A 14,735-nucleotide genomic window follows, 5' to 3' on the forward strand; every position below is an offset into this window, starting at 1 on the left:
AAAGCGTATTAACTGAAAAACGTTCCTAAAACTGATCAGAATAAAATGACAAAATGACAACACTAACGATGGTGCTTCAAAGCACATATAGAGTTGGGTTGTTGTATGGTTAGCATCGCTGCAATCACACAACTTGTCAAAATGATTTTTGTCAAATAATGGTTATATTACAGAAAAGTTATTGTAACGGAATATCATATTTTTACCTACCTGATCACATAAATATAATCAGAGTCAATTGTGCTTTTATATGATATTGAACATTTCTATTTATCTTTTTTTCAACAGCAAAGCTTGAGGACTTGAAAAATCTTTGCAAGGACAAATTGACTCCACGGGAACTTGATTCACTAAGACATCCTAGCAATTTATTAAATATGTTGTGTGATAAAAATCTCATTAGTGAATCAAACACAGTGCTTGTGGAAGACATGTTATGTACAATTGGTCTGAATGCACTGGTCGTAAAATATTTCAAACCTTCAACATATCAAGGTAATTGAACTATGAATAGTTTGATTAATTTTGTTTTATTTATTAATGAATAGAGAAAGATATGACGAAACATTGATTTGACAATCCCTTGGACATCCTTGGTTCAGCAGTTAAAAAAATTCCTATCAGGGATCATATACAGAAGGATTGGGTCACATAAACTGGTTTTAATTTGTGTGTGTTCAGTTCACAAAATTTGATCAATAACAAGAAAACAACTTGAACAAACAATACAGCAATAGCACATGCTTAAATGAACAAGATGATGTTTGTGTTTGCACAGTTCGGATAATTGATCACGATAACAGTTATATTTACACTTTGTGATCCTTGTGCTGAATGTTCCTGAACTGTTTCATGAATGAGTAGCACACGCTTGATGCTGCCAGATGAGTATATTCTCGATATTGAAGCCATCTTCAAAAACATCCCGAAGTAGAATCACACATTCATATGATCTGCGTATCGGAACGCTTGTCTGTGAACTTTCGGTGTCAAGAAAGTAGTACATGAAATACAACCACTACTCAAATAGGACTGTCTTTCCCTTGACTTAAGGCAATTAATGATAACTGGTAGATCGAAAACATGGAACCATTGCAGCACCTTAATCCATTTGTTACTTGTATAAGCAAGGAAAACATAATTTTATCCAAACCACTGACATTGGATCCAACACCAATGCTCTATACTGTGTCAGTACTATGAAACAGATGATTAGCTTTTGCAGAGATTACATTTTCTGCAGTGCATAATCTACTCTTTATTTTTCAAGCTGAACGACGCGAATGGTTAGGATGAAAAGCAAACTATTTTTTCCTTGTATATCTGAAATTTTTGGATAATCAGGCTGAAGGAAAATGTATAAATCTATATTAAAGGAGCGTACTAATTGCATCAAGTAAGAATTATTCAAGAAAGTTGTTATTTAAGGTGTATGTCTTAGACGAAATTGACCTGAATGCTCTGTTTGAAAAGCATTTCAAACCTTCAGGTATAATTAAGGCAATTTAACTGAACGTGTACACAATGTTCATAAAACATTTTTGTAACCGTTCGTGTAATGCATTTGTGCGACTACTGCTGACTTCAGTTTGATTTATATGTTAAAGGGACAAAGTGGTAATTGTAAATTTAACTTTTTGATGTTTTTCCACTATATTGGATTTTAATGCCAATTACAATTAATTAATCTTTCTCCTGAAGCATGTGTTGAGAAACGCAGTTGTGCTTGTCAATACAGCGTGTACATGTATAGACTGCATTGTTGACACGATAACTTGTATTTCACCCTCATAGACGCTGTGGTGACAACCTAAATTATGTTTCAAAACACTTTTGGTTTTGAACAAGAACTTGCAATAGACTTACACAACAAAAATAGTGGAAAAATAATTATCACAATTTGCAGCTGCTAGTTTTTTAATGCGCGTTCATTACAGAGAAAACAAGAAAGCGATGGATGCAAATTTAGTTTGTTTTTATCGTAGGTATCTTACAAAATTATGCCATGGCGCAGCTTGTTTGGATATTTTGAAAGATCAAAACCTGCATCGACTTAACAGGTGTAAATTATTTTTCATGTTCATTGTCTATAATTATCTTATTTTTTCGCCATATTGTTCATATTTTCCCGTGATTCAAAATGCCTTTCCTTTTCCCAAATCCGAAAGCATAAATCCCACTCTGTCATTAAATACTAGTATGTGGTATGGAGTGCGCCCTCTTCGTGACCTGGAAACCCTGGCAGTTGAAGAGCAGCAATAATTGATTCTTTCAATGGCTAGAGAGCAGGGATGATTGTCATATTTCGATATATTTGTACTTTAAGATTTTCGTCTATGCTATTTATCTTTTTTCTCTCGTTTCCTTTAAACAATCCTTCAATTTCGTAAATACAATTTGTGCTGCCTTCCTTGTTGGCCAAAACCACTCCTGTAATCCCCGTAATCATTCTGGCAAGAAAATGTTAGGAAGCATTCGCTTTTTACGGGGAGGGGGAGGGGTCGATGGAATTTAAGCTACAAATGAAATGCAAAAAGCAACCCCACCTCCAAATTAAATTTATAAAATTTGACCCCCCTCCCAATGCATCAATCATAAACATAACCCCCCCCCCACAAGAAAGTTATATGGTGAACATGGCATGACACACATTTCTCTTGGTCACCTTGAAAATTGTAATTTTTATGAACAAAAGTGCTCTTTTCTACACTTGTTATCAGCCGTTCAGACAGAATAAAGACATGTTTGTATTCGATTTTATATACTTTTTCATATACTTTTTCGGTCAATTCTGTAGGTTTTTGCCACAACTCCAGACAAAACCTTCGTAAAATTTGACCCCATCCTCCAATCATTTACTGTAAATTTGACCCCCCCCCCCCTGAAAGAAGATTGTAAAAATAAACCTCCCCGATTTCCACCAACCTCCCCCTCCCGTATAAACGAATGCTCCCTTAGAACAGAAACAATGGAAGGTACTTAAATTGTATATCCTGTTTCAGCTCGAACATCAAACTGATATTGAATGACTGTTTTTTTTTACATAATGTTTCATGTTTTCCTAATAATCGTTGGGGGATTATGTGCTTCTTGACAAGATTGACTTTTTCTCTGGAGTTGGAGGCGCTTTATGAACTTTATTCTATATTTAAACATAGTGCACAAATATGTATTTTTACAGCTAAAATACTTAAATTTTGTGTTGATATTTTTACTGTTACAGAAATCTCGCCTCATCCAGGGCAACTGCAACTGGGCAACATCCTCCTCCAAGCATGACTTCATCCGATTTTGAAAGTCGCAGATACTTGTCACAACAAGTAACAGATGGTAAGATAATGTACATCAAATTCCTATACCTGAGTAGACTCAGACATTCTGTAACTGACTGAGTTTACACCCGGAGGCAAGCCGACCAGTCGCCTGTTGTGTTAACACTGCTTCTTGTCGCCATAGGAAAGCTTAAACCTCTGCTCATGCTCAGAACTGTGATTCTGTATGCGCTCATCGATCATAGCTTGTTAGAACTTGTAGTTTACAAAAATCAAAAAGGAACGTACATACTATCATGGTCCCTCTATCACAGTGATAGAGGGACCGTGATACAAAACACTACTAAACATGAATCAATCAATCAATAAATCAATTAATAAGTAAATAAATAAATCTATAAATAAATCGCAGCAATATCGACCCCTACTTCTTCTGTAAATTAGGGGTTTTTACTTATCTCTGAAATATTAGACCATCTGCTGATGAGAATTTGTGCAAATGAGACATCAAAATTCTCTGTTGTCATCTTTTATGGCCCGTCCGATATTTCAATGCATCGAAAGCATTGATAACGTCGGGACGACATAGACAAAACATCAGCCCGACGAAAGATATATCGTAAACGTAAACGACCTGTGACAAACTTTATCAAGTCATGTCATTTTCGACTTTGCCTGATAATCATAACTGTTTTACAGCCTTCGCCTTAGAAATATGCATTAACTTCTAGAGTTTAAGTAAGACTGACCGACAATTATCCTCGAACCTTGCCCTTTACATCAAAGAAAACAATGAATATAATATAGTTTCTTTTTAATTGTGTTCGACATTTATTCGAAATTATTTCATTCCTAATTCCTGTCCTCATTTTCCCGATCACTGTCACACCTCTTGTGATGTGTTCTGGCCAACGCACAAACACATGCCATGCCAGGCCCCATTATTGTACATCAAAATTGACAATATGCCAGATGATTTGAGAAACGGCGTATAAATCAAGTGTTATTATAGTCAGCATCCACGGTTAAGCATTCGCCGCCATCGTTTTATTTCAACATCACACTTAATTCCCCATATATTGTTACCCCTGTGCCCTGTTTTCACAGAAGGTCAAGTTGCATTGCCTACTAGCAACGTTGACGCTAACTGATGTTTTGTGAACGAAGAAAGTCATGCTTTGAGTTGTCGCATTTGATGCTGACAGCGCCGTCAAAAGTTATGTTACAGCAATCGGATGGTGATCTTCCGTATATTGTCAGAAAACGTTTTTTTTCTGTCTATGCATTTTCAGAGAGGAATGAGTTGTCGCTGAGGGGTCCAAAGCAGCTTACCATTGCTTTGTGAAACGCACCAGTTTTCGGCAACTATTCGGCCTGAGGATACAAACAAATGCCGTTACTTTTATGATCAGTCTATATTAATGTTCTGAAATATCCTTCTTTTAACCTGTTCACCCCCAATTCCCTGTAAACAGGTCCACAATCACCATTGATAACAATGGGATTGGACCAAACCATGGTGGTGAAAGGGTTAATCAATAGAGAGGTATCAGAAAGGTTAATTAAAAAGGGAAAGAAATGCGTAGATTGAAAATTTGTGCCACATTACAACTTGAACCCATTACATGTGTGAAATTCTTGATCAATCCAGGAAAGTAAAGTCAGACATCACTAATATCGTGTGCCGTTCGATTGAATGGTTTGTCCTCTTTGAACAAAATCCTTTTTTCGTAAAGTATTGGAAAAGAAAGCGAATTCTTAAAATTGCTGTTTTAGGCCAAACTTTCTTCAGATGGAAATGTAACTTCAAATGTACCTGTTGATAGGCATTTGTTGTCAAATTAAATTAGATATGACTGATGGTAACTTGAATATCGCGATACATCGCGACGCATACCTTTAAACTTTGACACTAAATTTCTTAGAGGGGTTTCTTCTTCTCACCAAAGAGGGATTCAAGATAGGCAAGAGTATTACAGATACCCTTCACCTTTAATAAACGACTTCCTGTCCGAATTTTTCCGATCACTGTCTCAGCGCTTGTGATACGTGTTCCTGCCAATGCATATAGACAGACATGCCAGCCCCCAGTATTTTACATCAAAATTGACAATTTGCGAGATAATTTGCGAAACGGCATATAAATCAAGTGTTATTGTGTTATATATAGTCGCGGCTATACCAGATCTTTCTCAGCATCAGGAGAGATACGTACTGAGAACAAAATGATTGCCTATTTTGTGACGGGAAAGGCGAGATGGTAGCAATGGCGGTAAACCATTAACAAAATGAGCATCACATCTATTTTACGAGAATATTTTGTGCACGTTAGTCGTTAACCATGAGCTAATAATTTACATGTTAATAATGTAGATTTCTATTAAATTTTACAAATAGTTTTCAAAGTACTTTCAAAGTTCCCCTAAATAAAAAAAATGCCGTCTTTCAAATGCGAGTCACTTCGGGTTACGTGTCCATATCAGATTTGTGAGATATTCAACAGCAAATTTCAAAATGTCGAAATGACTTTGTATTTTAAAGAACACCACTCGGTATACGTTACCATATCTTTAATTGGTATATTAATGACTGATACACATGTGAGGCTTGGCCGTAATCGATACCTGTCAGATATTTCTATTATTGGACAGATGTTGTTTGACTGGACAGGTAGTAATTTGCCAAAATAGCTTCATTTTTACTAGGAAAAGTTTGGTTCTGTCACAATACTACGTTGAAGACGATATGATTTTTGTGGCTTGGCGAAATAAAAAACAGAACCATAAAATGTGTAACTGTCTAAGTCGCATGAAAAGCATTTTAAGCCGTTCCGTTACTTAAGAATGAAAAAGATGTCAGAAAAAAGTAATCTGTTGATAATCTCGTTAAGATTGTGCCAGAACATGTTTCATTTGTGACACCCAGCAATAAATCGGAAAAAGTAAATACAAATTTTTCAATATCAAAACTACGGGAAATTTCTCCTTCAGTAAGGACCTTGAAAGAATTGACGACGGGGAGTGCTGGTGCAATTTAGGATAGGGTCATTATTTATAAAGTGTTTGGGGAGAGCTTTTACAATTTTCGAAGCATTTAGAGGAGGACCACTGCTATTAGATGAACTGTAACACAAATGTCAAGAATACGAATTTTACTGATACAGAAAATAAAAAAGTTTCCAAGGTTCATTTACAAACACTCAAATACAGCATACTGAACTGTGACATGTTGAACCAGTAAAAATGTGAGACACTAAGTGTAGAACTGTAATCTATGTTACTATGGCCTTCTTTATACCGCCTTTGATGAAAGGTCTTGCTGGCGAAGTCATTCTTATTGTGTACTATGTCACACCACATACTGTAAACAAGACATCGATCGCTCGTAAGACAAATCCAACCATGTTTTGACATAAAGCGTTATTCCATAGCAATGTAATATCATACATAGTACACAAAATCCAATTAGTGTTTTGTACGTTCTGACAGTTTACTGCTGTAGCACTAGAATTATTGAATATGCAATTTATTTATTATCTATTTATTTGTCTTTATTGTGTTTGATAGTATATCAAATTATAATATTAATGATTGACTTTCAAAAATGTTTTGATTTTTACTAGGTGTGATGTCTATTAAGCTATCAGCATTGGTTAAACTACTGACGGACAAATACAAACGTCACTACTCTAAACTCCTACCGATTCCATGGAATGATGACATTCATCTCAATCTTCATGACGTATACACAACACTAGAAGTGAAAAAAGTAAAGGGGGCGACTTTTGAAATGGGAGCAGAGCTAGAAAATCTTCATGACATGTTTAAGTCGTCTGATGACAGGCGTATAAGGATAGAGGGCGCACCAGCTATGGGAAAGTCAACTCTCTGTAGAAAGTTAGCTTACGATTGGTCTTGTGGTGAGTTACAGCAGTACACCCTGCTTTTCTTTCTGGAAATGAGGCATGTAGTGGAACTTGACATGGTTACTGAAATATTCCATCAGCTCATACCAGATGACTTCGACCTTTCAAAGCAAGAGCTTTCAGAACTAATTTCACAGTACAAAGAGTCTCTGCTCTTTTTGTGTGATGGATTAGATGAATTAGATGACTCTCATTTGACAAAAACAGATATTCCAAAACTCATTGCAGGTAACCTGTATTACTGGTGTACTGCTGTTATCACTACACGACCACATCTTTGTGACAATTACTTGAAAACATGTGATTTGTTTTTACTAGTGAAGGGTTTCACATCAGACCGCACAAATGAATACATTTTAAAGTATTTCAAGGATGATAACATAAAAGGTGATTTATTGATCCAACAAATTGAAAAACAGAAGGTTGGGACAGATTTTATAACAGATCTTCTGGAGAATCCATTACATGTCTCATTTCTATGCATTCTTTGGGAATTTCACAAGGTACAGGGTTACTCTTTCCCAGAGACACTAACCAAACTTTACTCTGAGATACTTGAATGTGTACTAAAGAGATACTGTGCTAAGAATAAGATTGATTTAATAGATAGTGAGCTACCTGAGGAAATTATTAGTGAAATAGATGCCCTAGCCTTAGACTCCTATAAAGCTTACAGAAATAAAAAAACGATGTTTGATAAGTCAGATATCTCTTCTGAAGCATCTCTAAACTTTGGGTTACTAGTGAAAGATCTTGGACATGCTTTACGAAAATTCAGGAGGAAAATTACTTTTTCTATCACATGACATGGCTTGAATACTTCACAGCATTGCATGTGTCATCTCAACTGAAATCAAAAAACACAAAAATTCTCCAAGAATTGATCAAAACACCCAACAAAAGTTTCCAAATACTAAAATTTGTTGCTGGTAATGTCACCAAAGAGACAGGAAGTTTGTTTTTCATAGAATTAAACAAGAATCTGCAGAAAATGCATGGAAAGCTGCAGTCGTCGAACACTGATTGTGAGAATATGAGAAAAGCATTGACAGCTTTTAAAAAACGTTATGATGATTTCATAAAATACTTGTTCGAATCAAAGTATTCTGAAGCCTTAATTACCTGCTTTGATGTACTACATCATGGATCCATAGTTTACACACATGGAAAGCCTAGGGTATTTTATAGAGGTACCTTCTTCTTTTTGGATTTGAAATATCAAACTCCAATCAAGTTAGATGAAAAACTCTGCAGCTTTCAAAATTTACTGCACTTGTTGGAACTCATTGGAAAAAACAGTATGACTCTTGACACTCTATGTGTGCTAGAATCTGAAGATAAAAAGATCAAGAGATGTTTAGAAATACTGAAAGGAAATCCTATTCATATGAAATCTCTCACTATTTATTCAAAATCTGAATGGACACTGACAGATACTGATAATTTGGCTGCTATAATAAAGAATTTCAGGGGAGAAGTATTACCTTATCATTAAATTTTGATGCAGGAAATGAAGAAAATAAACCTGGGTTAAAAAATGTACTTGAAAGAATTAAGGAATGCACATCAGTAAAATGTTTCAAATTTGTATCAAATCGATGGGATGACATACTTCAATCAATGACACAAAATGGCACACGAGAAATTGTTTACATGAAGGACAGTGGTCAACGCATGACTTTGAAAAATGCATCAGTCAATGTTTTATGCGCTTTCCTTGAAAACTGTAATACTACAGAGTCATTCAAAGTGTATATGGATCATCATTTCGGATCAGATTTAATTCTGAAAATTAAAACAGCATTGATGAAAATAAGCCCCAGCTTGAAATCACTGCACTTATTGTATCCTCATTCTGAATTGTACAATGCTTTGTCAGCTAACATGACATTGAATGATATAGGTATGGGGATCAGCGATGAAACAGATGAATCAGTTTGCAGTGTTATAAAACAGAACAAGTATGCCAAGTCAATGACAATTTATGACTACAACTACTATGGTGTTACTGATGAGATGTGTCAGAGCATAGCAGCAGCTCTGAGGGAAAACAAGGTTCTGAAACACTTGAAGATTGAAACCCTGTATGATGACAATGCATTGAGTGTTATGAACAATCTACTAATACCTGTCAGCAAAGAAATAGAAACAAATCAGGTTACTCTGGATTCAATCACACTAAGGGCACTCATTAAGCAAAACAGCTCTGAATGTACTGAATTACAGTCAATAGTATCAAAGCAGGAAAAGCCAGACAATTGGTATCATCAAGTTTATCCATCAGTTAATTCAAATGAACACTATCATCTCATACGCTACACCTCTGAGCATTCTTCTAATGCTATGTAAATATAGAACAGTAGAAAGTTTTCATTTGAATGCAGAATGTCTTGTATTGAATATACCCTACCGTAAGTTATGTAATATTCATAATTATTTTTATTATTACTTCTATTACTATTTTTGTTATCGATTTATATTTTTATAACTTGTAATGCAATCAATTCCCTGTATATAAAATATTGGATATACAATCAATAGTATTATATGTTAAATATTCTGTATATCATTGATATTTTTCAATATTTTGTTCTATGGACAGTTATTGTATGTTGAACATAATGGAATAACATAAATAGTCATAATGCAGTGCATTAATTACAAAATCATTCATAGTATATTTTGTCTACTAACATCACTTTAGTGCATGTAACATGCAATGACTGTCCATGGAACAAATGAAAATTGCTGATAAGGGGCGGTGGAAACTCCTGCACTTCTCCCATGATGTACCGGTACTGGGAGTTGGAGGTACAGATTGCAGCCATTGATCAATGATGATGAAATTGTTGAGGCAAAATAAACTCAGGTATTTTTGATTTTGTTATGAGTACTTTTCCTGTTTAAATGATGATTGTAATTATTCACTGCCACATTCCATGTAACAGATGGAAGATTACAATCTACTAACAATAATATTGCACTGTCTTGTGGTCAACCTGTAAATACACCTATCTGTATGTCATGTACCGTGTTATTGTTGACAACTGAACTCAAGTCCAGACTGGAATTTATTTGTCAACAATGACAACGAACTCCAGTCCAGACTGAAATTTATTTGTCAACAATGACAACTGAACTCCAGTCCAGACTGGAATTTATTTGTCAACAATGACAACTGAACTCCAGTCCAGACTGGAATTTATTTGTCAACAATGACAACTGAACTCCAGTCTAGACTGGAATTTATTTGTCAACAATGACAACTGAACTCCAGTCTAGACTGGAATTTATTTGTCAACAATGACAACTGAACTCCAGTCCAGACTGGAATTTATTTGTCAACAATGACAACTGAACTCCAGTCCAGACTGGAATTTATTTGTCAACAATGACAACTGAACTCCAGAACATGACAACTGAACTCCAGTCCAGACTGGAATTTATTTGTCAACAATGACAACTGAACTCCAGTTCAGACTGGAATTTATTTGTCAACAATGACAACTGAACTCCAGTCCAGACTGGAATTTATTTGTCAACAATGACAGGACATATCGGTACACCATTACAGTATTCAATCCAACATGATGGCAGGATGTATGATTTGTATTGTAAACATACTTTACGGAGAGGATTGAGAATAATGTATTTGTTTTCTTGCATAAAACCTGTGAAAGTGTTACTAAAAGTGACTGCTATTCTAACACTATTAGTTAAAAGTGGCATTTGAATAAGACTTTAAATATTTATGATCTGGATCTGGTTATAGGATAAGAAAGTTTTCTTTGTATTTGCAAGAGCCATCAGTATTCCAACAACAACTGTCTCTACATTTAATAACAGTAACAGTTGTTGGAATACTGATGAACAGTGAAAGTATTACACAAAGTAATACCTACTCTATCATTTAAGGTGAAGTACTACGAATTACGTCAAAATTAAGTTGTGCTGTCATTTTCTTGAAACTTTGCACAAATATTCTTGGAAGTTGTGCAAGTGCAAAAATGAAATAAAAAAATGGGGGTCATCAAGCTGGTTTCCGTGGAAACGGACTTTAAAATGGCGTCGTTAGAACTAAATAAAAAGAAAGCAATTATAAAACGCTTAGCAAATGAGTTAATTGTAAGATCCATATCTATCGAATGTATAGTTTTCATGATGTTTGTAAAGAAATTTTAACATAAGTATCGATTACAAAATGACGATATCGAAATTATATCACTACATAATATTCGAACTTTCTTCCTGTCGCTTTGAATGGTGTCATTTTGACCAAACTTGGCGAATAAAATCCTGACATAATACCATTTAGTTTACACTTTTAATAAAAGGGTGTCACCACGCTATTTTTTACAATATCTCCAGGTGAATGGGTAATTTGCGCCACATAAATGGGAGAGAAATGTTAATTTTTCGCTCATATTGAATAAAAACCAGCTTCCTAGGGGGTCAAAATATGACAAGGTTATAGGTCACATGTATTTCTAAGACACTGGGTCAAAAAATTAGGTAAAAGCGCAATTTCAACAATGACAGGTGATGTTAAATATATGCTACAAAATAACCCATTTGCGGCAGGCTGGAGTTAAATCTGCGAAGAAACGTTCTAAAGCGTGTGCGTGTCCGAATTCGTCGCCCTTCACCTTAAGTTCAAAGTGACATTTAGATTTCATTCAAAAATATTTTGATCTGGATCTGTAGGATAAGAAACTCTTCTTTGTATTTGTAGACCCATCAGTATTCCAACAACTGTCTTTACATGTGATGATGTACATTGTATTTCAGGTCTACAGCTGACTAAAGATGTATACTGTTCCAAAGTCTAGAAGTGACTCTGTAAAGAAACAGAAATAATGACCCACAATGCAATAAAACATGTATGCACCGGTACATGGAAAAGCGCCTTTGATTTTTGTTTTATTCATGGCAAGGATACAAAGTTCTAAATATATTTTGAGTAAGTTTTGTGTGTAAGAAAACTGATAACATTATGAATTTTAATAATGGTTACATTGGTAACACTTTATCTGAGTGTGTACAATGTTTCATCTAAGGCAAGCCTACAAACATCTGAGTATTGTGGAAGTAATTTCTGTTGTTTCAGAAACCTTTGATAATTTGAGGTAACATAATAGTATTTTGTCTTCTCTTTAAAGTAATTTTGGCATGTTTGCATAGTAAGAGCTACTTAGTCATGTGACCAAACCGTCAATAGTACATCTTAGTAATATATGGTAAATAGGCTAGAAAGTTGAGAGAGAAAAAGGCAGTGTACATGATGAACTAAGTACAGATACATATATGTAATTTATTCATTAATATCAAGAAAATGATGCAAAATATATTAAACCTGAAAAAAACTTTTTATCTCATCGGTACAAAGTAACAGAAGATTTCGTCCCTGTGACAGGGATCCTACTAGAAATTATCACACAGATCCGTGTCAGCAAGAAAACAACCGGTTATATTTCCATGCCACTGGTCTCTCTGGTACCGGTATAAAGTGATTAATAAAGGTGTAAAATGTATCAGTTGAATGAAGGAAAACATTAAAGCCCCACTGGCTGTAAGTCTTGAAATATGTTGACCTCAAAATATCTTTCTATTTGTCCTAGTTTACTCTGAATTCTACCTTTAATGCTATATCGCTTTTACTGCATTAGGAAACCATTCCTTTGTGAAACATTTTAGAAGTAAAATTCAAATTTTAAAATTTTTTCATTTTAGTCAGTTTGGTTTCCCCCCCTTTTTAAAAAATTGGTGATATTACAAAGGAAACAGAACATACAATGTCACAGTTGAAAACATTCACCCCTATGCATTACATTGGACTACTCTGTGCAGTTTATATGAAAATTTCAGTGCAGATATGCATAGTATCCGCTGTTTTTGCTTTTCCGCATGAGACTACAGTTTAATGTTCAGAAAAACATTTAATCACAGTGTAATCTCTATCTTGTTCAAAATTGCATCTACAGTCCCAGAGGGTAGTTAATAATCAGTGTATACACACACCTAAATTAGTACTTTATCACAAAGTTATTTTAGCTTGAAACTGTAATCATAAAAATTATGCTAAGAGATACAGCTAGTGGGGCCTTAACACCCCAAAAATTTTAAGTATACTTTTATAGATATAGTCCATAGCATGAAAATCACCCTGTGACAGGGTCTGTTCAGGCCATACATGGAAGCTGTAGAACAGATTTGTGCCAACAAAGAAGGCACCAGTCTGACACTGATCTCTATGAATGCCTGTGATAGCATACACTGGTACACAATTGTGTTCCATGATGTGATCAAAGGGACAGGGCCTTGATTTCATGCCCGTATTAGTATCTGTTCAGGTCTTGGCAAACACTCAAGTGATGAGCTCTGAAATCTTTGCTCTTATACACATGTACTATCGGATGATATAGCTGTACTTGCCGGGATTGTCATAACTGTCTAAATATTAAAATTCATCTGTGTGTATATATAGCTGTGTTTACAGAGTCACATTTCAAATTATGGTCGCAGCAATGCCAATGCCATTCTCTAGCACTAACAGGTTGAATTATGATGACTTAAACATAACAATCAGGGTCATCCTAATCTAAGGTGGGGAAATACCAATGGATAACACAGTATCAGCCAATTCCATAGTTTTGCATTTAGAAATGCAAGACAAAATCCTTTCTTGAAACTTTCAAAAAAATACTTGAAACAAGCAGTCACTTTGAAAACTATATTCAAAGAATGGTGTTGCCGTGATAGATTTCAAGATAAACTGCCAAGAGTATTCCTCTCTCTCTACAGAAGAATGTAGAAAACTGCTTACGTCATCAAGTGGTCAGCAATGCTCATTTTCCTTACACAATGTAACAGTCATTTGTAAAAGATTTTTTTCAAACTCTTCACTGCAGGAAATAGCACTACTTTAGTCTTATCAACTCTATGCATGCTTAAGAACTGAAGTTTGTCTTAGAGAGGAGTGAAATGCATAAAATCTACCAGTATGGCTTATTTCTTTAAGATGTATCTCAAAAAATTAAGATTTAACATTGCTCTTTCTCATCATTTTCTCTCTGTTCATTGTTGCTGAAATTATCAAAGAAAATGAGGAAACAGTAAGTCTGCATGTCTATAATGGAAAAAGCGTGAGGTCGGGCTACGTCGATCCCTAACTTAAAAAGTAGGACGGCGACCTTCTGTTTCTGGTTTATTTTGATGTTAAAATAAATAAAAGCACAACACATGCAAAAAATCTGAAAACATGACAATATTCCTTGACAAGTTTTTGGCGTCCTTTTTGCTGAAACTATCAAGAAATGGCAAAATGCAGCTTGTTAATCTAGTAGAAAAAGTACGGGGTACGCGCGTATAGGGCACCTCGACCCCTGACTCAAAATAAATAAATAAATAAATAAATAAGGACAGGAACTTATTTTTGTTGTTAAAATAATTCAGAGTAGGCCTACAACATCATGGAGTCGCATTGACTTGGGCTGGGTCAAGTATTAGTATTTGGTCAAATTAACCCGTTCTTGTGTTGT

The 14,735-nt window shown here is 35.0% G+C and overlaps 1 protein-coding gene across 1 annotated transcript; it reads left to right on the forward strand.

The window, feature by feature from the left end:
* The first annotated feature begins 293 nt into the window (after positions 1-293).
* LOC139115136 (NLR family CARD domain-containing protein 4-like) lies at positions 294-9,578 on the forward strand. The gene is made up of 3 exons (XM_070677042.1): positions 294-495; positions 3,224-3,330; positions 6,895-9,578. The coding sequence occupies exons 1-3, from the start codon at positions 437-439 to the stop codon at positions 8,001-8,003; spliced, it is 1,275 nt and encodes a 424-aa protein (XP_070533143.1). The 5' UTR covers positions 294-436; the 3' UTR covers positions 8,004-9,578.
* Positions 9,579-14,735: the final 5,157 nt, after the last annotated feature.

This window comes from Ptychodera flava, chromosome 17, assembly GCF_041260155.1.
Source record: "Ptychodera flava strain L36383 chromosome 17, AS_Pfla_20210202, whole genome shotgun sequence".
Taxonomy (NCBI): Eukaryota; Metazoa; Hemichordata; class Enteropneusta; family Ptychoderidae; genus Ptychodera; species Ptychodera flava.